This window comes from Haliotis rufescens, unplaced genomic scaffold, assembly GCF_023055435.1.
Source record: "Haliotis rufescens isolate VD_foot unplaced genomic scaffold, xgHalRufe1.0.p SCAF_20, whole genome shotgun sequence".
Lineage (NCBI taxonomy): Eukaryota > Metazoa > Mollusca > Gastropoda > Lepetellida > Haliotidae > Haliotis > Haliotis rufescens.
In genome coordinates this window covers 21,671,468-21,695,505 of record NW_025963891.1, presented here as the reverse complement: position 1 = coordinate 21,695,505, position 24,038 = coordinate 21,671,468, and the positions used below count along the sequence as shown (strand labels likewise).

General features: G+C 37.8%; 1 protein-coding gene across 6 annotated transcripts in view; it reads right to left on the bottom strand.

Moving 5' to 3' along the window:
• The window catches only part of LOC124140301, a 98,267-nt gene that overhangs the window by 58,407 nt on the left and 15,822 nt on the right, over window positions 1-24,038 (bottom strand). For 4 of the 6 annotated variants that reach the window (XM_048400964.1, XM_048400963.1, XM_048400968.1 and 1 more), the window contains exons 2-19: window positions 22,350-22,377; window positions 21,812-21,893; window positions 18,481-18,575; window positions 17,016-17,045; window positions 14,578-14,802; window positions 14,069-14,164; window positions 12,485-12,618; window positions 11,714-11,924; window positions 11,227-11,378; window positions 9,371-9,575; window positions 7,356-7,543; window positions 6,283-6,424; window positions 5,719-5,943; window positions 5,088-5,267; window positions 4,271-4,456; window positions 3,096-3,275; window positions 2,155-2,268; window positions 153-344 (exon numbers count right to left, since the gene is read on the bottom strand). In XM_048400964.1, coding sequence (XP_048256921.1) covers window positions 153-344; window positions 2,155-2,268; window positions 3,096-3,275; window positions 4,271-4,456; window positions 5,088-5,267; window positions 5,719-5,943; window positions 6,283-6,424; window positions 7,356-7,543; window positions 9,371-9,575; window positions 11,227-11,378; window positions 11,714-11,924; window positions 12,485-12,618; window positions 14,069-14,164; window positions 14,578-14,802; window positions 17,016-17,045; window positions 18,481-18,575; window positions 21,812-21,893; window positions 22,350-22,377 — 2,665 coding nt within the window. Of the gene's footprint in view, window positions 1-152; window positions 345-2,154; window positions 2,269-3,095; window positions 3,276-4,270; window positions 4,457-5,087; window positions 5,268-5,718; window positions 5,944-6,282; window positions 6,425-7,355; window positions 7,544-8,595; window positions 8,617-9,370; window positions 9,576-11,226; window positions 11,379-11,713; window positions 11,925-12,484; window positions 12,619-14,068; window positions 14,165-14,577; window positions 14,803-17,015; window positions 17,046-18,480; window positions 18,576-21,811; window positions 21,894-22,349; window positions 22,378-24,038 lie in introns of those variants that run through there. The other 2 variants (XM_048400965.1, XM_048400969.1) reach the window with 2 other exon arrangements.

Below are 24,038 nucleotides of genomic sequence, written 5' to 3'. Positions count from 1 at the left end.
CAATCAAAACCAAGACTTCCAACATCGATATGGACTTTAGACAAAAGAAACACAATAACAGTAAATATTTCAATAATGACTAAACATAAATCATTATGCTTTATTCCTTGGTCACATACAAATATGAAATTGATTGCAATGGTTCTACTTACGGACACATGTATGGTTGAATCTGTAAATGTCGCCTGCCATGGTGCCATCCTCATTGTTGGCGAGGGTGTAGTTGAGCTGGCCATCCATGGAGAAGAGTTGATAGCCTGAGTTACACTGACACTTGTAGCTTCCCACGTCATTCACACATACTTGGCTACAACCACCATTGTCAGCGTTACATTCATTAACATCTGGAACAGATCATAATAATCAGCAATAACCACTGTTGTCTTCATCATATTTGTTGTCACTCCTCACATCATGGTCATCATAAAGATGATTATCTCCATTAATATCATCATAAGGATGATTATCTCCGTTAATATCATCATTAAGATGATTATCTCCATTAATATCATCATAAGGATGATTATCTCCATTAATATCATCATAAAGATGATTATCTCCTTTAATATCATCGTAAGGATGATTATCTCCGTTAATATCATCATAAGGATGATTATCTCCGTTAATATCATCATAATGATGATTATCTCTGTTAATATCATCATAAGGATGATTATCTCTGTTAAAATCATCATAAGGATGATTATCTCTGTTAATATTATACGGATGATTATCTCTGTTAATGCCATAAGGATGATAATCTGCATTAATATCATCATTAGGATGATTATCTCCATTAATATCATCATAAGGATGATTATCTCCATTAATATCATCATAAAGATGATTATCTCCGTTAATATCATCATAAGGATGATTATCTCCATTAATATCATCATAAGGATGATTATCTCCATTAATATCATCATAAGGATGATTATCTCTGTTAATATTATACGGATGATTATCTCTGTTAATGCCATAAGGATGATTATCTCCATTAATATCAGCATAAGGATGATTATTTCCGTTAATATCAGCATAAGGATGATTATCTCCATTAATATCATCATAAAGATGATTATCTCCGTCAATATCATCATAAGGATGATTATCTCCATTAATATCATCATAAGGATGATTATCTCCATTAATATCAGCATAAGGATGATTATTTCCGTTAATATCAGCATAAGGATGATTATCTCCATTAATATCATCATAAAGATGATTATCTCCGTCAATATCATCATAAGGATGATTATCTCCATTAATATCATCATAAGGATGATTATCTCCATTAATATCAGCATAAGGATGATTATATCCGTCAATATCAGCATAAGGATGATTATCTCCGTTAATATCATCATAAGGATGATTATATCCGTCAATATCAGCATAAGGATGATTATATCCATTAATATCAAGAGGATGATTATCTCCGTCAATATCAGCATAAGGATGATTATCTCCGTTAATATCATCATAAAGATGATTATCTCCGTTAATATCAATATGATTATCACTGTTACTGTCATCATTAATATCATTTCTACTGTCACTGTCATCATGAAGCCAAGATCACTATCGCTGTGATGTCACAATAAATATTTATATTGTTGATATTGCCATCACGAAAATTATGTTCACTGTTATTGTCATTATAATACCATTATCACTGTTATTATTCTCATGAAGATCACTATCACTGTAATGTCATAATAATCATTGATGTTGTCATCATGTAGATTATGATCACTGTTATTGTCTTCATGCTCACTCTTCTTGTACTTGTCATCAGGACAATTATTGCTTCTTTTGTCACTGTCATCATCATAGTCATCAAATCCAGTGTAATCATTTTACAACATGTCGCACATCAGGAATGGAAATTAACTCTCGCACATTGGCCTGAGACGAGTAGAAACTACTACTCGGTATTAGCCAACAGGGCCAGTGTTTTGAGACATTCTGTAAATAACATATTGCCCCCTTGATCTCTGTCAAATCACAACACTAGCTATTGGCACAACCTTTCCAGACTTTAAAGATTGAAATTTGAAAGTCTTCATATTTTATAAGGACATTATCTTGAAAACTATCATTATCATGTGTATCAGGTTGATAAAAATCACCAACTTCTACACTTACCATCACAGGAGCGTCCATTAGCATTGAGAGTGTAGCCGGGCCGACAGGAACACTTGTAAGAACCATCTGTATTCATGCAGTCCTGGGCACATGGTCCAGGACACTCATCGATATCTGAAAACATGAGAGTTTGGGTGAATATACCTCACATATCACCATACTTTCAAGACTGCAATATTGACGACTTGATGAATATGATAAAGATTACTTATTATTGGCTGATACACACTTAACACAAGAAATCAGTTCATGATATTTCAGGATGAAGAAGAATCAAGAAAGATTTTCAGAAGAAAATAAGTCAAGCCTTTTCAGTCAATTAAATATCTGTGATTAGAAGATAAGATACGTCTACAGCACATTATCATTTGTTACAACCAGGGCCTTCAGAATCACATTAAGTAAAAGAATGTCCCAAATATGCCATACAACTTGAAAACATAAAAAATATTCTGCTCCAGGGATTCCATGTTAGAGTTGCTCCTCTGTAACCTCAGCTTCTTGTTGATTGCATGTCATTGTACACTGAAGGCATGGGTTGTTGTTCATAATATCAATCACAGGTTCGTCTATTTACAGCCTGCCATATAGTTGGAATATTGCTGACTGATGTGTTAAGCAACAAACAAACAAATTGAAATGATTAACTAGCATTAACAGACTAGTTATGGTATTAGTATCTATTTGGATAACATGGGACAAAGGTCAAACTATTGTAAAGCTGATTGCCATTCAATTTGATTGTACAAGTTGCCATTACCAATTTCACAAATAACTGCATTCACATGGCTCCTAGTGGGTAACTTAATGGATAGTACATTCAGGAAACACTAAAGTTAGTTCTCCTGGATGGTATAAGTTTATCATGAGAAGAGACTCAGTTAAATAAGTGGCATAAATCTGTACTCACTTGCCCTCTTCTCAGTAACACATTCACTCACCTTCACACGCCATGGTATCCAGGTTTGTAAACATTTGGTCAGCACCACATGTGACCTGGCTGCTGGAGGTGTTGAGCCTGTAGCCGCTGTCACAAGTGACTTGGCGGAGGACTCCAAAGAAGGCCTCCTGTGTGCTGGTCAACCTTCCATGAGGGATGCGGGGTATTGGACAATTCAGTGCTGCAGAACAAAACACAGGACATAAACACATAGACAATGACTACAAGGCATAAACTCCTCATCAATATTTCTTTGAAACAGATGAGGATCAGTTCAAATTTGCTCAATAATGTTACATGGTTTCCCCATGGAATATTTCACTCACTGTTTCACAAACATGGACTCAACAGTGTTGCCTTGTTGAATTATATTTACATGTGAATTGAATAATTTAATAAGATATGCAAGAGTTATATTGTCCCAAACGATATATGTTTACTGTAGTGTAGTATAAGGCACTCTAAGAAAAGGATGTACTAAAACTATGATAATCAATCCAATTAAATCAACATTCAATGGATTATTTTCCATTTTCCACACAGTAAAAGTCGTGATCTTGGAAATCATGGGAATTCAAACCACTGTAAGAGTAACATATTATCTGTTGTTCTGAGTGCTGATATTTGAACTTTGTGACCATAGGGATTCTGCTGGGGCCCATCAAATTACACCATCAACAGTATATCAAGTTACCAGAATCCGAGATCCAAAATGTTCTATTGCATGTGAACATTAACAAAAAGTCAAAAGTGAGATAAGTTTTGATTACCTACACTTTCATAAGGAAATAATATTAAATAACTAAATATATAAATCTAACAGAATGTTACTGCATTGGAATAATGAAAATATACTCTATTTCTGTAAACTATCAATTTACAAATGTTGATGACATAAACATATTTCCATCTTGTATTGAGAGGTTGATTGCAGTACAACAAATGTTATATATACATTTACAGGGAGATTCAGAAGCAGTCCAAGTACTGCTGGAGGTACAGAAGAGTATGACTGCAATACATGTTGTACTTACGTATACAGGAAGGAACAGAAGCAGTCCAAGTACTGCTAGAGGTACAGAAGAGTATGACTGCAATACATGTTGTACTTACGTATACAGGAAGGACAGAAGCAGAGGTACAGAAGAGTATGATTGCAATACATGTTGTACTTACGTATACAGGAAGGGACATTAGCAGTCCAAGTACTGCTTGAGGTACAGAAGAGGATGGGCTCTCCTGATATCTGGTAGCCTGCATTGCAGGTAAAGTTCACGATGGATCCAAACTCAGTGCCGTCTCCTTCAACCTTTGTGACAGTTCCGAAGTTCAAGGTTGTAGATAAAGGACTGCATGAGGCAACTGTAGGAAGACACAAAATGTAGGATGACTGTATAAGCAACTCAGAAATACTCAATCATTCTACTGATTCGGGTCAGAATAGGTCTTCAGCAACCCATGCTTGTTGTAAAAGGCGACTATGCTTGTTGTAAGGAGCAAAATGGTTGATAAAAGTCATTGTATCTTAATTTCATAGATTGAAGCTCATGTCAGTCACTGGATTGTCTGGTCCAGACTCAATCATATTCAGACTGCCATGATATTAGCTGGCATATTGCCCAGGGTGTTGTCAACAAACAAACAACTGAAGACTTCAATGTCACTTTTGATGTCTTAATGTCTAAATCAAAACTTTCCACTCCTACAAAATGACTTATTCTGATATTAAAAGAGCAGTTGTAAGTTTGAGCTTACTGTGTATTCTTAGAAAGGAAAATAAAAGGGGCATTAAACTTTATCTTATGAAGACAGGTGTGAATCCCATATTCATTATGGTTATGATCCATGGTGTTTTAGCACCATATCTGTTATCAGCATACCTGCATGCTTGCTTACGTCTCACGTTCAGCTGACACACCATATCATAACAAAATGACCCAACTCACTCACTCACACACATGTACCCATGTTACATTGTCTGCTGGTGACTCACTTGTGCAGGTGGGGGTCGGCCCCCAGGTGCCATCATTGCGACAGCTGATGGTAGCAGAGTTTGAGAGAGTGAACCCAGGATAACAGGAGTAGGTGACACTCCCACCAACGCTGCTGCTCTGGCCAGTTGAGGAGTTGACGTAAGCATTATTCACGAGAGGTGCAGAACCACAGTACTTGGCTGAAATAACAACATAGAAAATGTCTGTCTGACAAAAGTCATATTCAACCTGACATAATTCTGTTGAGTCACATATTATGTCCACAAAATTCAAGAAAACCCAAAAGTTCTTTCATAGTGAGAAAAAAGCTCTGATGTAAGTCTGCAGTAAGACAAGTTCTATGGATGAACAACGTCTTTATTACAATTAGTGCGACGTTTCGGTGTAGATCCTAACACCTTTATCAAGCAAGTGATGCTGGCTTGATAAAGGTGTTAGGATCTACACTGAAACGTTGCACTAATTGTAATAAAAAAGTTGTTCATCCATAGAGCTTTTCTTACTTCATCACACAAACTTCTAAATGCCACTTAAAGAAGTCTGATGTAAGTCTGTTTTACAAAATGGATTGAATTCCGATAGTCTAGTATAGTTTGCAATACCTCTTGTTACTCAGTCAACTATACTTACGCTGACAGCTTGGAGTGGTATCACGGTCCCACTTTCCTCCATACATGCATTTCATTCTTGCAACGGAGAAGCTTTCAAAGGCAGGAGCCTTGCTTTTGTCCTGGTCCTCTTGTGAGGCAAACCTGTAACCATCCTTGCACGTCACCACAAACTCGGACATAAACTGCCAGTTTGCGTTTGATGGCGTCAAAACTGTGTTTTCATTGAAGTTAGGGTTGGGGCAGTCTGGAATAAAAATCTCATGTTTGTAACAAGTTGTGAAAAAATAACTTTGTAAACAAGGATTATGTGTCAATATATAGATCAATACTAATACATGTGAATGGTGTTTAATGAATGTCTTATATTAATTCAGATAAAAAACTTCATCAAAAAACAAAACTTCATCAAATCATATCTACTCCTGTAGATAGTGTATAAAACTGATGAACTGTTATGGATAAACAGGAAAGTGTTGAGAGTATATATACCCAGGGGTATGACATTAATTAGGATGCACAGACAATGCACAGTTTCCTGTTTTACAAGATTTGGGTGAAAATAACCAAATGTTCTGTTTCTCACCTATTGAATATTCAAACAGAAATCCCATCTCTCTTATTATGGCATTGGTTTTGAAGGTGACATTGAATTCTCCATTGTTTGATCTGCTTTGCACAACGGTGTCCCCAGAGAGAACATCTGGGCTAGCACCTCCATAGTGGACCTGTACAACAAAAACAGGGCAACTTGGTAACCTGCATTCAAAATAAAGGTGGGTCCTGGGGTCCTTGTGGTGTGCCCCTATTGTATTGGAATCTAGGGACCACCAAACCTGTACCTTTTAACATCAGATTACTCACATGAACCCCTTGCTTTTCATTCTTAATTGTGAATACCGGTAACATACCACAGCACCTCAATACCAAATACACACATGAGGCAACATTTAATGACGGAGGATCTAATTACACTCACAATGTGAAAGAAACATTCTGTATGAAATTTATTGGTTAAGAGTAATAAAGACAATGACATCATTTCCTATCTAAAAGACATCTCTGATTACTTAGTGTATCATATATTAATGCTATTATCATATACATCACCAGGAATTTACCTATCTTTTAGTCTTTCAGACTCTTTGTATAAATATTCAGGGACCAAGGCATGAACATGATTTACAAGAATTTGACATTTTCAAAATTAGAAAGAAAATCAACCATTTCCACTCTGGGCTGACAGTGTAATTCTTACAAGAACAGAAATGTCTGTTGTATGTAGCATGTAATCTATAATTTTAGTTTGTTTTAATGATTCAAACAAACATACTTTCTTGCATCCCCAATACTTGCAACTTAAATTATTTACATCCACTCTCAATTCATATGCATGATATGAGAATAGATGTATCCTGAACACATTTGCTGAAGAGATGCATTTTTCTAAATGACACTTGAAATAGTCAAACTGTCCAACAACACTCATGTTTGGGAGACTTTGTGAAGTTATATAAAAGAGATGGAAATTGTGACATTACTTCCCAAGCAGGACAAATAAATAGGTGCAGGTATTCATCATCATGGTTGGGTAACTGTATAAAGCACTAGGTTTTGAGGACTTCTTCAATTCAGGATATTGCACAAAACAAATCTTACAGTCACTACATCTTCACTTGTCTGTGTCTTGAATCCTCTGTTGATTAGTGTGATATTGGGTTTGCCAGGCACGTCCACTCTGAAGTTACATGAGATGTCATTGGAGTAGTTCATGGCAGTGTTACCATCAAGGGCATAGCCGGGTGAGAAGAGTCTGCCTTTCATGGATGTCAGCAGCATGTCACATCCTGAAAAGCATTCATGATTGTTAGGACGCATTGAGATATCAGATGACATTTGATATGTCTTGTGTCATTGAATCAAAAACTTAGAACACTTTCTCAAAGGAGTAACAAAGGGATTCTGAACCCACCTTTGTACGCGTATGAATGTGCATCTGAAACCCACCTTGTCTGTATGTGAATCTAAACCCACCTTGTCTGTATGTGAATCTGAACCCTCCTTGTCTGTATGTGAATCTGAACCCTCCTTGTCTGTCTGTAAATCTGAACACACCTTGTCTGCCTGTAAATCTGATCACACCTTGTCTGTATGTGAATCTGAACCCTCCTTGTCTGTATGTGAATCTGAACCCCCCTTGTCTGTCTGTAAATCTGAACCCTCCTTGTCTGTCTGTAAATCTGAACACACCTTGTCTGTATGTGAATCTGAACACACCTTGTCTGTATGTGAATCTGAACCCTCCTTGTCTGTATGTGAATGTGAACCCTCCTTGTCTGTCTGTAAATCTGATCACACCTTGTCTGTATGTGAATCTGAACCCTCCTTGTCTGTATGTGAATCTGAACCCTCCTTGTCTGTATGTGAATCTGACCCCCCCTTGTCTGTATGTGAATCTGAACACACCATGTCTGTATGTGAATCTGAACCCTCCTTGTCTGTATGTGAATCTGAACCCCCCTTGTCTGTATGTGAATCTGAACCCTCCTTGAATGTATGTGAATCTGAACCCTCCTTGTCTGTATGTGAATCTGAACACACCTTGTCTGTATGTGAATCTGAACACACCTTCTCTGTATGTGAATCTGAACCCTCCTTGTCTGTATGTGAATCTGAACCCACCTTGTCTGTATGTGAACCTGAACCCTCCCTTGCCTGTATGTGAATTTGAACCCTCCTTGTCTGTATGTAAATCTGATCACACCTTGCCTGTATGTGAATCTGAACCCACCTTGTCTGTATGTGAATCTAAACCCTCCTTGTCTGTCTGTAAATCTGAACCCCTCTTGTCTGTATGTGAATCTGAACACACCTTGTCTATATGTGAATCTGAACCCACCTTGTCTATATGTGAATCTGAACACACCTTGTCTATATGTGAATGTGAATCTGAACCCTCCCTTGTCTGTATGTGAATCTGAACACACCTTTCTATATGTGAATGTGAACACACCTTGTCTGTATGTGAATGTGAACACACCTTGTCTGAATGTGAATCTGAACCCTCCTTGTCTGTATGTGAATCTGAACCCCCCTTGTCTGTCTGTAAATCTGAACACACCTTGTCTATATGTGAATGTGAATCTGAACCCTCCCTTGTCTGTATGTGAATCTGAACACACCTTGTCTATATGTGAATGTGAACACACCTTGTCTGTATGTGAATCTGAACCCCCCTTGTCTGTATGTAAATCTGAACACACCTGGTCTATATGTGAATCTGAACCCTCCTTGTCTGTATGTGAAGCTGAACACACCTTGTCTGTATGTGAATGTGAACACACCTTGTCTGTATGTAAATCTGAACACACCTTGTCTGAATGTGAATCTGAACCCTCCTTGTCTGTATCTGAATCTGAACCCCCCTTGTCTGTCTGTAAATCTGAACACACCTTGTCTGTACTTAATGTAAACACACCTTGTCTGAATGTGAATCTGAACCCTCCTTGTCTGTATGTGAATCTGAACCCCCCTTGTCTGTCTGTAAATCTGAACACACCTTGTCTATATGTGAATGTGAATCTGATCACACCTTGTCTGTCTGTAAATCTGAACACACCTTGTCTGTATGTGAATCTGAACCCCCCCTTGTCTGTATGTGAATCTGAACACACCTTGTCTATATGTGAATCTAAATCCTTTCCCGACTTGGTAGCCACGTGTCTGCATGGTGATGTACATGCTGTTGCCAGTGGAGAAGATGAATGGGACGTCACCCACGTCTGTGTCAGCTGTGAACATGTACAGCAGGTTAGCCTTCACAGAGTCACCATTTCGGATCATGATCTTGTCCATGCCCTTCAAGTCTACCTCCATGATCTGAAAAAGAACAATATAAAGATGATCTACACTGATATCTCCAATTTACAACTGGGACAAGAACATTGCTGACAGCACTGCATTCACCACCAAAGAATCCGGATAAAGATATCTGATTGAAACTCAGTGTTCAAATCACATGACTTATGAAGAAATGCTTGTCAGAGTTATGCCAAGGTTGTGCATTATGTAGCTTGTCATAAACAACTCTTTGATTCTTACGTGGAATGATTCTAGACTCAAGTCACAGAATATGGTCAATTTCCAGAAAAGGAGCTAAAAACTGCCATTCCAGAAAGGGTTTAGAAATACATTTCCAATGAGAGTGACAATCTGCATCAGTGTGTCAGTTACTGAAGGCTGGTCAAAAGGTTCTAAGCCTACATAATTCTACATAATCTCCCTGCTTTTCAAAACACTTCTCTTATCGATAGTGAAGCTTATCAATTCCAGTCAGGAAGAAGTTTTCAGAAGCCACCCTGAAAAACCTCTTCAAGGCAGCTTTGAGGTCATCGTTGTCATCATAGCGCTTTCCAGGTGCCAGAACTGGTGAGTATGGAGGGTGGAGGAATTAAGCTCTTCGAACCGACATTGTCGCACAGCAGCCTTTGCAAGTCGAAAGGTGTGAGAAGAGGCATTGTCATGAAATAGTAGAACTCAAGTAGTCAGTATTCCTCGTCACTTTTCTTTGATAGAATATCTCAGGTGATGATGCAAATCAGCTTAGTAGGTACCGGTCATGGTCTTTTGGCTTTCTAAGTAATCCACAAGGATCACACCCTTTGCATCCCAGAATACAGTGTCCTTAACTTTCTTTACTGATCTTGAAGACTTGAATTTCTCTGGTGCTGGAGAAGTGGAATGGTGCCATTCCATGGATTGATGTTTTGACTTTGGATCATAGTGGTAGAACCATGTTTCATCACTTGTTACTAATCTCTTTTTGAACTTGACGAAATCCACCTCAATTAGCTCTAACTTTTCTCTGGCAATGTCAGTTCTTTTTTTCCTTAAGATCAGAATTTAAAAACTTTGGCACTCAAAGAGAAGATGTTTTATTTATCTGTAAATGTTCACGAATAATAATAGATCCATGGCTAAGACCTTCCTCAAGTTCAGCAATGGTAACCCATCTATCTCCTTCATTGAATCTTCATTGATGGAAGTTGAGGGACGTCCAGACCTAGGGTCATCATCAAGGCTTGTTCTCCCAGCCTTAAACATAGCTTGCCATCGTTTAAATGTGGAATACACTTGTGACAAGCGGTCAAATTACAGCTCTTACTGTGAAAGTGATGCATGGTCTAAATCAGTTTGTCAATACACAACACTTACTGTGAGAGTGATGCATGGTCTGAATCAGTGTCAAAATAAAACACTGGCATAAGGTCAATAATTGGCACAATGATCTTCATTTGTGTCAATTATTCAGCACTTACGTTGAGTGTGATGGTCTGTGTCTGCATCAGTGTGTCAATTACTCAACACTAACGTTGAGTGTGATGGTCTGTGTCTTTATCAGCATGTCAATTACTCAACACTTACGTTGAGTGTGATGGTCTGTGTCTTTATCAGCAAGTCAATTACTCAACACTTACGTTGAGTGTGATGGTCTGTGTCTTTATCAGTATGTCAATTACTCAACACTTACATTGAGAGTGATGATCTGTGTCTGCATCAGTGTGTTGATGATCCAGGTGTAGTCCTTATTTCCAAAGTACATGGACGGGTAGTTTGGGGCATTGAGGAACTTCGGAGCATCTATCGCCTGGAGATTCTGGAATGGCTGAAGATTGGCACTCCCTGAAGACAAAAACATACACATGCTGCTACCTGTGGACAACTGATACCCTTATTTGAGCAACAATGAAATTAACAGGTACAAACAGTCAACTCTTGTTTCCTGGACACCATATATAACCAAATAAATTTTATTTATCTCTGGTGATTTCCTCTTTACTTACCATGTTTTAACACCTGGCAACTAATAAGTAGACATTTTGGACAATTACGCCTTGCGACTTTGTAATAGTTCAGGTCAAAACTATACTTTCTTCAGCTGATATTGTTAATGAGTCAGAACTAACACAAATCAACCCAGATAATACACTAAAGCAAGTGGTGCAGATAAAACTTACTTCCACTGAATTCAGCTCTGAAGCCAAGTGCATTGCTGCTGCTGTCGGAGGTGAATTTGACAATGATGAAGTTGTTGAAGCTGGTGAACTCAGGAAGACTGGCCTGCCTATCCCCGGACAGGGAGGCCACAAGCTGCCCCTGGGTCTCAGTCTGTCCTCCAACCAACACTTGCACTATATCAGCCCCCATCTCCGTGGAGAAGTTGGTGAACTGTTACAGAGAGGCAAACACAATATCAAGTGCACAGGTTTATTTTTTTCAATTTTATCATATATTTGTGAAGCTTTTTATGAAATAATACTAAAAATGAAGTTAACAAGCTACTAGCAAATCGAGTTGAGGGGTCGTGGCTATCAAGTACTTAACTACACAGAGAGATGTATTGTTTTATACAAATTTGATCAATATATCAGTCATTATATAGCAGACCACCCCAAGAAATGGTACACACATTGTACTGCTGTTGGAGTCATTATCCACACAGGGTGTAGCATATTTGGGAATCAAAGTTGCCAATTGTAAAAATACCTTCCATTGAGTACATTCATGTCACAATACCTGTGCCGACAATGACCCCATCAACCACTTTCCTACCCCGCTACACAATAGACTCTAATATAATGGATGATAATACAATCATGATATCTGTTGTGGCTATAGAATTGCCAAAAGGCTCTCTGCACAAACCTGTCTACAACAGAATATACTAGATGTCAGATGACAAGTTAGATGAATTGGTAAATTTATGTATTCAAATATTTCCCACATACTTTGAGGTAAACATTCTGTCCAAGCGGGACGTGGATCACCCACTGACAGTTCCTAGCATCTGGGTAGTTGCTTGGGTAGTTGTTGGAGCTGATTGAGCCTGCAGCTTGGTTTAAGTAGTACTTGCATCGACTAGCTGGAAGAGACAGATGGTTACATGAGAACACATGATGTCATATATCACCTCATACAATGGTACACTGAGAAAAGATACATACGAAAGATAATAATGTACAAACAGAACCAGTTTGAATATAAAAATTATACTTTTGGCGCGTTAGCACACATTTGCTGTTTCAAGAAAAGAATTCTTGTCACTGGAATTTTTTCAGACATCCAGGAAAATAACAAAGGTAGATCTAGTGACACTAGCGATTTTCTAAATCAATGGACACTCTGCAAAACAAATCAAACTGCTAGGCTGGAGGAAGAGAATTAATAGATGTCAACTTCTTTATTTTAAGGAGTACTCCTTCATCATTTTCACCTGATGAAGGAGTAAGCATATTATACATGTACTCTGAAACGTTCTGTTCCTCATAATAAAGAAGCTGACATCTATAAATTCTCTTCCTTATGTGTATCACTTCTAAATGCCTTTCAAAGACTTGCTAGGCTAGAGTTCCTGATCTATTTTCCATATCTACAAATATTCAAATTACGAATATATCGATACTGTTACAGCGAGTGTAGATGCACAAGCCAGAAGCCAACATCAAGCACTTTGCGCTAATTTTTTTAAATGATTAACTAGTTTTCAGTTATTTGAATTACATTCGCTATTGGATAAAATGGCAAGAGTTGCGTACCCTAATTTTCTAGCCTACTGGACCCTATTTTAGTGACCACAAGCCAGACACCACACTGACAGAATATTTGCCATTAGAACCACACAAAAATATAAATTACCATGCAATTTTCATCTCAGAAAGTTGTAACATTTGTTCCTCTCAAAGACATGTATGTAAAACATAAATTAGTTGAATATTTCTCAACTGGCTATACCAAGCAGACGACAACGGTACACGGGAATGACAGCACAACACTAAGAGGGGTCGTAAGTCCGTGCAACGAAGGTGTCACGCGCTGGGGAGTTTGAGGGTGACCAAGGGTAGATAACTCTAAATTGCAAATAATGTGCATAGGAGGACATGACACGAAGGAACACCTGTTCAAATCTCTCCTTATGTTTTGGCAAACTTTATTTTTAGTTTTGTATAATTTCCCCCCAACTTTTGTTGTTATAGTGCTATTTTAGTAGCCCCTTTGATACATATTCCTGTAGACTAAGTGTACTTTTCTTACAAGGTTCTTAGAAACTGACACGAATCTATTACTAGTATTTGTGTTTCTTTTAACAGGTTTCAAACCTCACTGTTTGATGTAAAACATTTTGTTTCAGCAGTTTTATGATCGGTTTTGAGTTTTCGCACATGTTATTTTAGTGTAGATTTGGGTTGAATGTTGTCAAGAGAAGCATATGCACTATAGAATTGTAAGTTATATGATCCTGTCATTACCAGATCGAATCATAAAACGAAAAGGACGGAAACGTAAAAGAAGCTTTATAAGCTTTACGCTCTTACCACAGTTCCTTTCATCAGAGGCATCTCCACAGTCATCGTCTCCATCACAGACCAGGTTCTGGTTTATACATTGGCCATTAGTACAATGGTAGCTCCCTAAAACACAAAATAAATAAATAGTCATCGTCTCCATCACAGACCAGGTTCTGGTTTAAACATTGGCCATTAGTACGATGGTAACTCCCTAAAACACCAAATAAATAGTCATCGTCTCCATCACAGACCAGGTTCTGGTTTAAACATTAGCCATTAGCACAATGGTAGCTCCCTAAAACACAAAATAAATAAATAGTCATCGTCTCCGTCACAGACCAGGTTCTGGTTTAAACATTGGCCATTAGTACGATGGTAACTCCCTAAAACCCCAAATGAACCAAATGAAGTATGCACTATTTGGAATGCTGAACTTGATATAATACATGTTCTGAACATTAAACAAAGTAACAAGATGGCTGCCATGATGTATCATATGGTAGTTATAGCCTCCATTCATGTAGAGGTTTCCTTACCAGATGGACAAGCTGGTCTCTGACAAACATAGGACAACTTCATTTCACAAGGACCAAATGACCAATAATATGTGTCCATTTTCTTCATGACGTAGACACATTTTCCAAATTTGTCAGAATCTGGTTGATCATTTTCCCAGAAACCTGCTGCAATTGATGTTACTTGACCGTCGCTCCAATATCCTATCCGCTGATTACCAGGGGAAGCATCTCTTCGAGTGAAACCTGGCAGAAAGGGAAGACAACCAGTGAGTGAGTCAGTGAGTTACAGTCTTACCATTATGGGAGGAATCCGTGAATTGGCTACATAGAGTACCAATATTTGGAATTCCACTCTCTTGGTGAATTTGCAGAAATGCGGGCGGCACAACGAAATATGAAATTTAAGCATTGACAAACATCTGTGAAAAACGCATGAATGTACATGGAAGTCAAGACATGATTTTAAATGTCTCTTAACCATATATTTTTTTGTTATTCTTCTCTTGACGTAAATGTTTGACCTCAGGACAGGCAAGACATAGAAACCAGTATGCAAGTAATCAAACAAAGAAAACTTAGTACAGAAGCATGGATACATTTAACAACAAACTGGTCAGAAACTGTAAGATGCATCGAATCCCTAGGCAACTGTAGAAACTGCAGGGATGCATGCAGCCAGAAGGTCGTATAGATGCAGCTCGGGTTCAATTCTAACTGTAACATGCAGTCACAGTGCAAGAATCTCATTGTAGAATGGGGAGATTTTATAGAAAAAGCAAACCTTTATATTACGCCAATGCATTGGGCAGACATGTTTGGAGTATATAGTATAAGTATGGACTTAATTATTAAATTATAACATGATGAACTTCTGTCAATATTCCTGAAATAAATGTCAAAATACATTTTACCTCAGCCTTACAAGAGAATCATATATATAGACATAGATATTGGAGAAAGGAAAACATTGAAAGCAGTGCAGAATGTTATTAATATTAAAAATCGTATATCACTTCTGATAAAATTAATACCTAACGTGTAGATTTAATGAGTCACCTTAAAATTTCGCTGAGATGAATGTTTTTAATGAATAAACATATTGTGTCTTAAATGTTTGCTCACAATTTAATATTCATTATATACTTCATGTCTGTTACATTATGTATCTATACTACACAGTATCAACATTTGACATGCAGGTCTTGAAATACCAAGGGATATATCTCTATATACCTTATTTCGTAACTACCTCCTCAAAATAAGGTACAAAGTGCATTTTTAACACATGCTCATGCAAATTCGTGGAATTCTAATTCTATTTCATTTCAAAATGGCTATATTTAATTCATGAGTTTCATTTCAAATTTATATGCATATGCAATCATGCAATAATTCTCTTCCTTGAACTTGACCAAAATTAATATATTGATTTCATTATAATTTCTTTCTTTTTTTCAGGTTAGCACATCTTATGTAAAACAAATCTATCTTCCGTCAAAGGCCGAACAAATATAGCCATTTATCATTACTATAATGCAATATTTCATCACAAGTTTAAAGCTATCTACATGAATAATTCTACAATGTGAAATTCATGTTGGGATGTAACGCTCGGATCAACCCGTATGACACTAACTGTGTATGTAAAACTATCTACATGTACATGAATGATTCTACAATATGTAATTACTGTTTGAATGATCCAGATGTTAGGAACATAACGTACCTATAAGGGTTCTACGCTAGGATCTAGGAACATCTAAATAAATCTGCTTTTTAATCACTATTAAATATTGAAAAGCATAGGTGATCTTTAACAACATTTAAGAGTGAGTGAGTTTGATTTCACGCCGCTTTTAGCAATATTCCAGCAATATCACGGCGGGGGACACTAGAAATGGGCTTCACACTTAGAACCCATGTCGGGAATCGAACCCAGGTCTTCGGCGTGACGAGCGGACGCTTTAACCACTAGGCTACCCGACCGCACCACAACATTTAAGAACATCCTATTCTAGATTTAAATGTTGCAATTTCAAGCTTGCTGTTGAGACTAGCAGATATGAAATTATAATTTATGATGAAAGGCTATTTGCTATATCCTGTGTATGTCAGTCCTACTCTGAAATGCGAAACATGTTTATTGTAAAATATTTTGGTAAATATCCTACAATGAACAATTTCATTTCTGTCATGCAGAGTAACAGCATTGATGTTGTCAGAAATGTCAGCCTATTCCTGTATAATGTGAATAAAAAAACAAACACTCAATTGTAAATATGATCAAAATGCGCATGCATTGACATGCTTTTGTATGTAGTTTGGTCCGGAGGCCTTATACTGAATATAACTGTCTGTCTGTCTGAATGATTCAGATGTGAGTATATAACATACCTATGAGGGTTATACGCTAGGATCTAGGAACATCTACGAGTCACCTATTAAAAATAACTCACCATATTTAGAATAAATATATCTGCTATACCCTATAGAAAATAAAAACATGTCACCAAGAGTGCAGAAGGAGTCAACAAAACACATGGCAACAAACATGAAAGGTTAGCAACAGAAAATATACAAATCACTGAAAACATATCTGACGACAAGTGCCTACATATGCACTTCTTGTTGATGTTTAAGTGAGTGAGTGAGTGAGTATGGTTTTACGCCGCTTTTAGCAATATTCCAGCAATATCACGGCGGGGGACACCAGAAATGGGCTTCACACATTGTACCCATGTCGGGAATCGAACCCGGGTCTTCGGCGTGACGAGCGAACGCTTTAACCACAAGGCTACCCGACCGCCCCTGTTGATGTTTAAAGGGATACTGCTTCACGGTCTCCATCTTCAGCAATTCGCTGTGCAGAGTTGCGTCCCTTGGACACACCAGAAACCTTTGAATGTGGGTTCGAATCCCGCTCCGCCCCGACTTCGTTTCGAGGTTTGTCAGCACTATACCCTTGCTCGTGGGTTTCACCAAAGGATTTCATCAAAGTCACAACCGTCAAAGACCTGCATCACTTCCGGCTTACCTTCCACATAAAGCTGACACGCCGTGCTATAACTGGAATGCTGTTCAAAGCGGCGTTAAACTCAACTCACTTAACTCCCCATCTTCAGCCTAGGTCTTGACCTAATATTGAGTGCCCTGTATGTGCCCTGTATGGCGTTTTATATGTGTCATTAGGACAATCATAGACTCTTTTATTTATATACATTCTCATATTTGAGGTTTCAGTTCTCATATATTAAGCAATGCTTCATCTTACTGAAGTTACGTTCAGTGTTAACGCGAATAAGCATTCTTTTGCTAAAACTTTCGGATGTTTTCATTGATTTGAAGTGATCACTTAACATCACAAACATTCAACACAACATCAATAAACATATTAGCAACATGAAAAGCCAATGATATACACCATAGCATTAATAAATCAGTGTCAATAAAATGCATATAGTAACCAAGGGTCCGGATTTGAGTCACGGTTGTTAAGTGGTGGGCAGAATGTTATAAATGTTACCAATCACCACAAAAAAGGGTGATAACATATTCAAACGAATACCTAACCATTTTAACCTCGTTAGATAGATATGAATGTTTCTATAGCAATTATTTTGCTCATTAATTATAGTTAATAAAAATAGTTAACAACCCGCTGCAACATGTTACAATCACGTGATATTAAGCACAACATGTAACCGTCTCTGTAGTAAATAATTTCATTAACAAATACGATCGTTGTAACCAGATGTACACACTTCAAGTAAGATATGTCTTATAGTAACTTCCAAATAATTCATTTAAAAGAAATATGGTAGGATCTTCACATCCTGTATTTTCATTAAATTATGTTAATTAGTATATCGTCAGTACATTCGTGAGTGTTTATATGGAAATAAAAAGCATTGTCCAACTTACCAATCCAATACTTGTCTGTACTGAGACTGCTTGCGAAATTGCCCACATCCTGGTTTTCATAAAAGTCTGTGACTTTTGCCATTTCAGCTCCGTAGCTGTAAAAAAATACGAAAACCCCTTACCAATCCGATTGGACATAGATAGCCTCGATGACTCTGATACCTATGATAATGCTAATCAATATATCAGGAGTGAATTAGTGAATTGGATGTATTGAGAAAATCAACAACATACTGATTAAAGATTCCAAAACTTGACGGTTTTGTAAGATAATGTAGGAAAAATAATTCAACATAAATCAACACAATCACCCCTGCAGTGTATGGCAATGGCTCACAACACAAATACGCCTCTATGAAACCTACAGTGTATGACAATGACTCTCAACATAAATACGCTTCTATGACACCTACAGTGTATGACAACGACTCTCAACATAAATATGCGTCTATGACACCTACAGTGTATGACAATGACTCTCAACATAAATATGCGTCTATGACACCTACAGTGTATGACAACGACTCTCAACATAAATATGCGTCTATGACACCTACAGTGTATGACAACGACTCTCAACATAAATATGCGTCTATGACACCTACAGTGTATGACAATGACTCTCAACATAAATATGCGTCTATGACACCTACAGTGTATGACAATGACTCACAACATAAATATGCGTCTATGACACCTACAGTGTATGACAACGACTCTCAACATAAATATGCGTCTATGACACCTACAGTGTATGACAATGACTCTCAACATAAATACGCCTCTATGACACCTACAGTGTATGACAATGACTCTCAACATAAATATGCCTCTATGACACCTACAGTGTATGACAATGGCTCACAACATAAATACGCCTCTATGACACCTACAGTGTATGACAATGACTCTCAACATAAATATGCGTCTATGACACCTACAGTGTATGACAATGACTCTCAACATAAATATGCGTCTATGACACCTACAGTGTATGACAATGACTCTCAACATAAATATGCGTCTATGACACCTACAGTGTATGACAATGACTCACAACATAAATATGCGTCTATGACACCTACAGTGTATGACAACGACTCTCAACATAAATATGCGTCTATGACACCTACAGTGTATGACAATGACTCTCAACATAAATACGCCTCTATGACACCTACAGTGTATGACAATGACTCTCAACATAAATATGCGTCTATGACACCTACAGTGTATGACAATGGCTCACAACATAAATACGCCTCTATGACACCTACAGTGTATGACAATGACTCTCAACATAAATATGCGTCTATGACACCTACAGTGTATGACAATGACTCTCAACATAAATATGCGTCTATGACACCTACAGTGTATGACAATGGCTCACAACATAAATACGCCTCTATGACACCTACAGTGTATGACAATGGCTCACAACATAAATACGCCCCTATGACACCTACAGTGTATGACAATGGCTCTCAACACAAATACGCCTCTATGACACCTACAATGTATGACAATGACTCTCAACATAAATATGCGTCTATGACACCTACAGTGTATGACAATGGCTCACAACATAAATACGCCTCTATGACACCTACAGTGTATGACAATGACTCTCAACATAAATACGCCTCTATGACACCTACAGTGTATGACAATGGCTCTCAACACAAATACGCCTCTATGACACCTACAATGTATGACAATGACTCTCAACATAAATACGCCTCTATGACACCTACAACATATGACAATGACTTTCAACACCTATAGCCTAGCCACCCATATCGTATGACAGTGTTATGCAATATTTCTTAGCCTCTACATGTATGACACCTAAAATAGATGACAATGACCTACAACACACACGGCCTCGCCGACCCTTAGGCCTATGACTAAACCATACTTATCCCATCTTCAAAGAGCTGTTAAATACAGGTGTAGGGATCCTTGTCTTCTTCAAATACACAATTAGGACTAAGCTGAAGATCAGGTTACAGGTATCACATCATAATCTTCACGTTTTAAGGGCTGGGAGTGCAATATTTTACTTGACTAATCATATGCTTGCGTTTATGAGTCACTATCAAACAGTGACGATACCAGGTGTTCTCATGGCCTCCGTGGTCTAGAGGTAGGGAGTCCGCCCGGAGAGCGGAAGGTCCGGGGTTCGATCCCGGGCTGGCCATACCAAAAGACGGTAAAAGATGGTATTTGTTGTCACCCTGCCTGGCGCTCGGCATTAAGGGGGTAAATAAAGGTCTGATCGGCTCGGAGCGCCTGAGTGGGGTATTTACGGTATCTCAGTGGGCTAGCACTATAACGTCGGCATTAGACCTGACAAGTACAAGCAGACACGCACGCACGCATGAATTTGCCTTAAGGATGTCTTTTGGAAACAAGGTCAAACTGTCTCTGGTATGCACCTAATATATCATTTCATCACTAAAATACAGCTCTTGGACAGTTTGTGATTTATGGGTGCCACATTGAGAATGATCGTTGACATAATCAGTAAAATATGCCCCGAAATACATCAAAAACACAGGCAGTACCAATATCTTGACACACCCTTCATAAGAATGTGGACAGCATCGGGGCGTCCTGTACATTGTAATTAGGCGTCACATTGTCCTCGTCATAACTTCTAGATTGACACCTGTCTTACAGGCCTGATGATTTGTGTCAGAAATGGATGAAATGTGAGATAAGTGACAATTCGGACATTAGGAATCAAACCATCTTGTCCGGTGGTTTCTTGCGGACAAACCCGAGAAGATCCGGGGTAGAATAGGTGTTCAGCAACCCATGCTTGCCGTAAAAGGCGACTATGCTTGTCGTGAAAGGCGACTAACGGGATCGGGTGCTCAGGCTCGCTGACTTGATTGATGCATGTCATCAATCCCAATTGCGTGGATCGATGTTCATGATGTCAATCACTGGATTGTCTGGTCCAGACTCGATTGTTTACAGACCGCCGTCATATAGATGTAATATTGCTGAGTGCGGCGTAAAACAACAAGTCATCCATCCATCTAGCGGACAATAAATTATCTCCCTTTGATAATGGGTTAAATTCTCTGGTAACAGTGTGATCCCACAATTCATCAGGATATCTACTCTGAATGTCAATCAGTGACTGAAATCATGAACAACAATCCACGTCTAAGGGCACACTATCAGGCAAACAGGCATGTCACAAAGTCTACCACCACATCCGTTTTTTACGATCCTTACAACAAGCTTTGAAATACCAAGACACTCACGTGGCCTTCTATATCTGAAATGAAATTTTGATATTTTATATCTCACTTACCTTTTACAAATTTTGACAGCACTTTCCCATGGTACGATTCCTTTATATAACTTGTAACACTGAACACCAATGCGCGTCCAACCTATGAAGCAATTGATCATTGAAACTACATGTATCAATTTTAAATATTACAGTACACTACGGTTATAACGAACTCAAAGGGACCGCTAACTTTAGTTTGTTATAACCGTAGTTCGTTATAAGCATATATACAGCATAACTATTATAGTAAAATAGTCGGGACAAAAAAATCAGTTCGTTATATCCGTCAGTTCGTTATAAGCGTGAATATTCGCTCAATTTATATATCTTGGTATAGACTTATTGAAATACAAAACAAATATACAAAAAATTAAAATAGAACCTCCTCAGTCGCAATACATCTTACAATAATATGAGTTGGAAATAAACATTGTTTGATATATGGACATATGAGAAACGATTTGGAATTAAAATTTAACCAAGGTTTTGTCTGTTTTGAAAACAACCAACAATATTTAGCACTGATTCAAATTCTTAGATAGTGAATTCCTCCTACCTGACTGGCAGTCCAATGGAACATCATCCTGAAAGTAAAAGGAAAGAATAAGAAAACGATAACAGACGAAGAAACGCATTTAAGCCTTGTTCCCTGTCTTTGACCTGTATTGTCGTAAAGTTGTGTATCTCTGTTTTCTTTATAAATCAACATGTAAATAAATAAATAAATAAATAAATAAATAAATAAATAAATAGTACTTAAGAATTTACATTCTAAAACTGAACATACTTTAAAAAAAATACTACCGGGATAAGGGATGAATTTCATACCCTAGAAATGAAGTCTAGCACTATAGTGCAATGTTAATATGTTCTTTACAAATCTTTCATGGCAATTGGAAATTGGAAGCTGAGACTTATACAATCTTTTGTTTACTTAAGTGAGAGATGTACCAAACACGTCGTAAGTTGAAAATGACCTTCGGTTTTCTGTGAAATAGTCCTCAAGCTATATATTTATTTACTCAAATATTCTCCTGTAGAGTAAGCATTTGTTCTACTTTGTACTTCGCATCTGATGAGCTGTGTGGTCTGGTAAAGCACATTCTCAAGATTTATACGTTCTTTTCCACTGTCAATTTTAACTGTTGGCTTAGTCAAGTTTATGGGGATGGTGAGTGTCAACCCGTCACAGATGCCGCCCCGTGTGTCCCATTAATCACGGGACACCAGGACACTTCAGCCCTGCTGCAGAAACGCAAGATTGTCTCAGCAAAGTTGTCGGACAACTCCGAACTATCGCATTTCACAATCCGGAAATGGGGCGCGGTCGACACGTGATCATGGATGTGTCTCGAAGAGCTCGAATATTGAATGTTTTTTAGTGTTGTTTTCATATGTAAATGAACGTTTTCTTACTTAGGGATATGATATAACCATAACTTTATCGAAACTACAGTTAATACATCAATAAAAAAGGTTATTTGGCGACTGTACCTCTTCTCCTAAATCCTTGCACCGTTACTAACTTTATCGAAATGACAACGGACTTTCTGTAGCCAAATAGAATGTATGTCCAATATAAACTTGATGCCGTAAACGCTAATACATAAACTACACCCTCGTTCTCTAAAACGTGTTCGTTTCTATTGACGGACAGGAAAATGAATAGAAGAACTAATCTGGACCAACACTGTTGCACATATTGTCATGGACATGAACAGAAACCGAGCTATGACTTGCAACCAGCCTGTTCCATGATACGAAAAGGTGTTATGTGTAGATGGAGTACTTTTTAGTCGAATTTAAACTTATTATAATGGACATTTTACTTTTACTATATATTATCCATTACTGTTTAGCGCCACATATGTCCTGCCCTTTACTTACTGCGGAATGTGTAAAGATGCTCTTAAATGGGACTAGGATCGGGCAAAATGACAGACACAGCTAATTCAAGTCAAAAATTCTTTTTAAAAAGTCTGGAAAACATAACTTTATTTGTCCGCAGGCTTAAACTTTTCAGTTCTTAGTTCCTCAAAAGGCACTTATAACGACATTTAGAAACTGGTCTGAGGTAATGGAGGACAACCATAGCACCCATTTGAAAATTGTTAATGTCCCTGTTACCTCTATATTCCAGACAGCGTGTTCAATCTATACCTCGTGACGATATTTTTTTCTGGATATGCCGGTCATGCAATTGGTGGTTTGAATACACACAATGACATCTTTGCACATCCGTCAG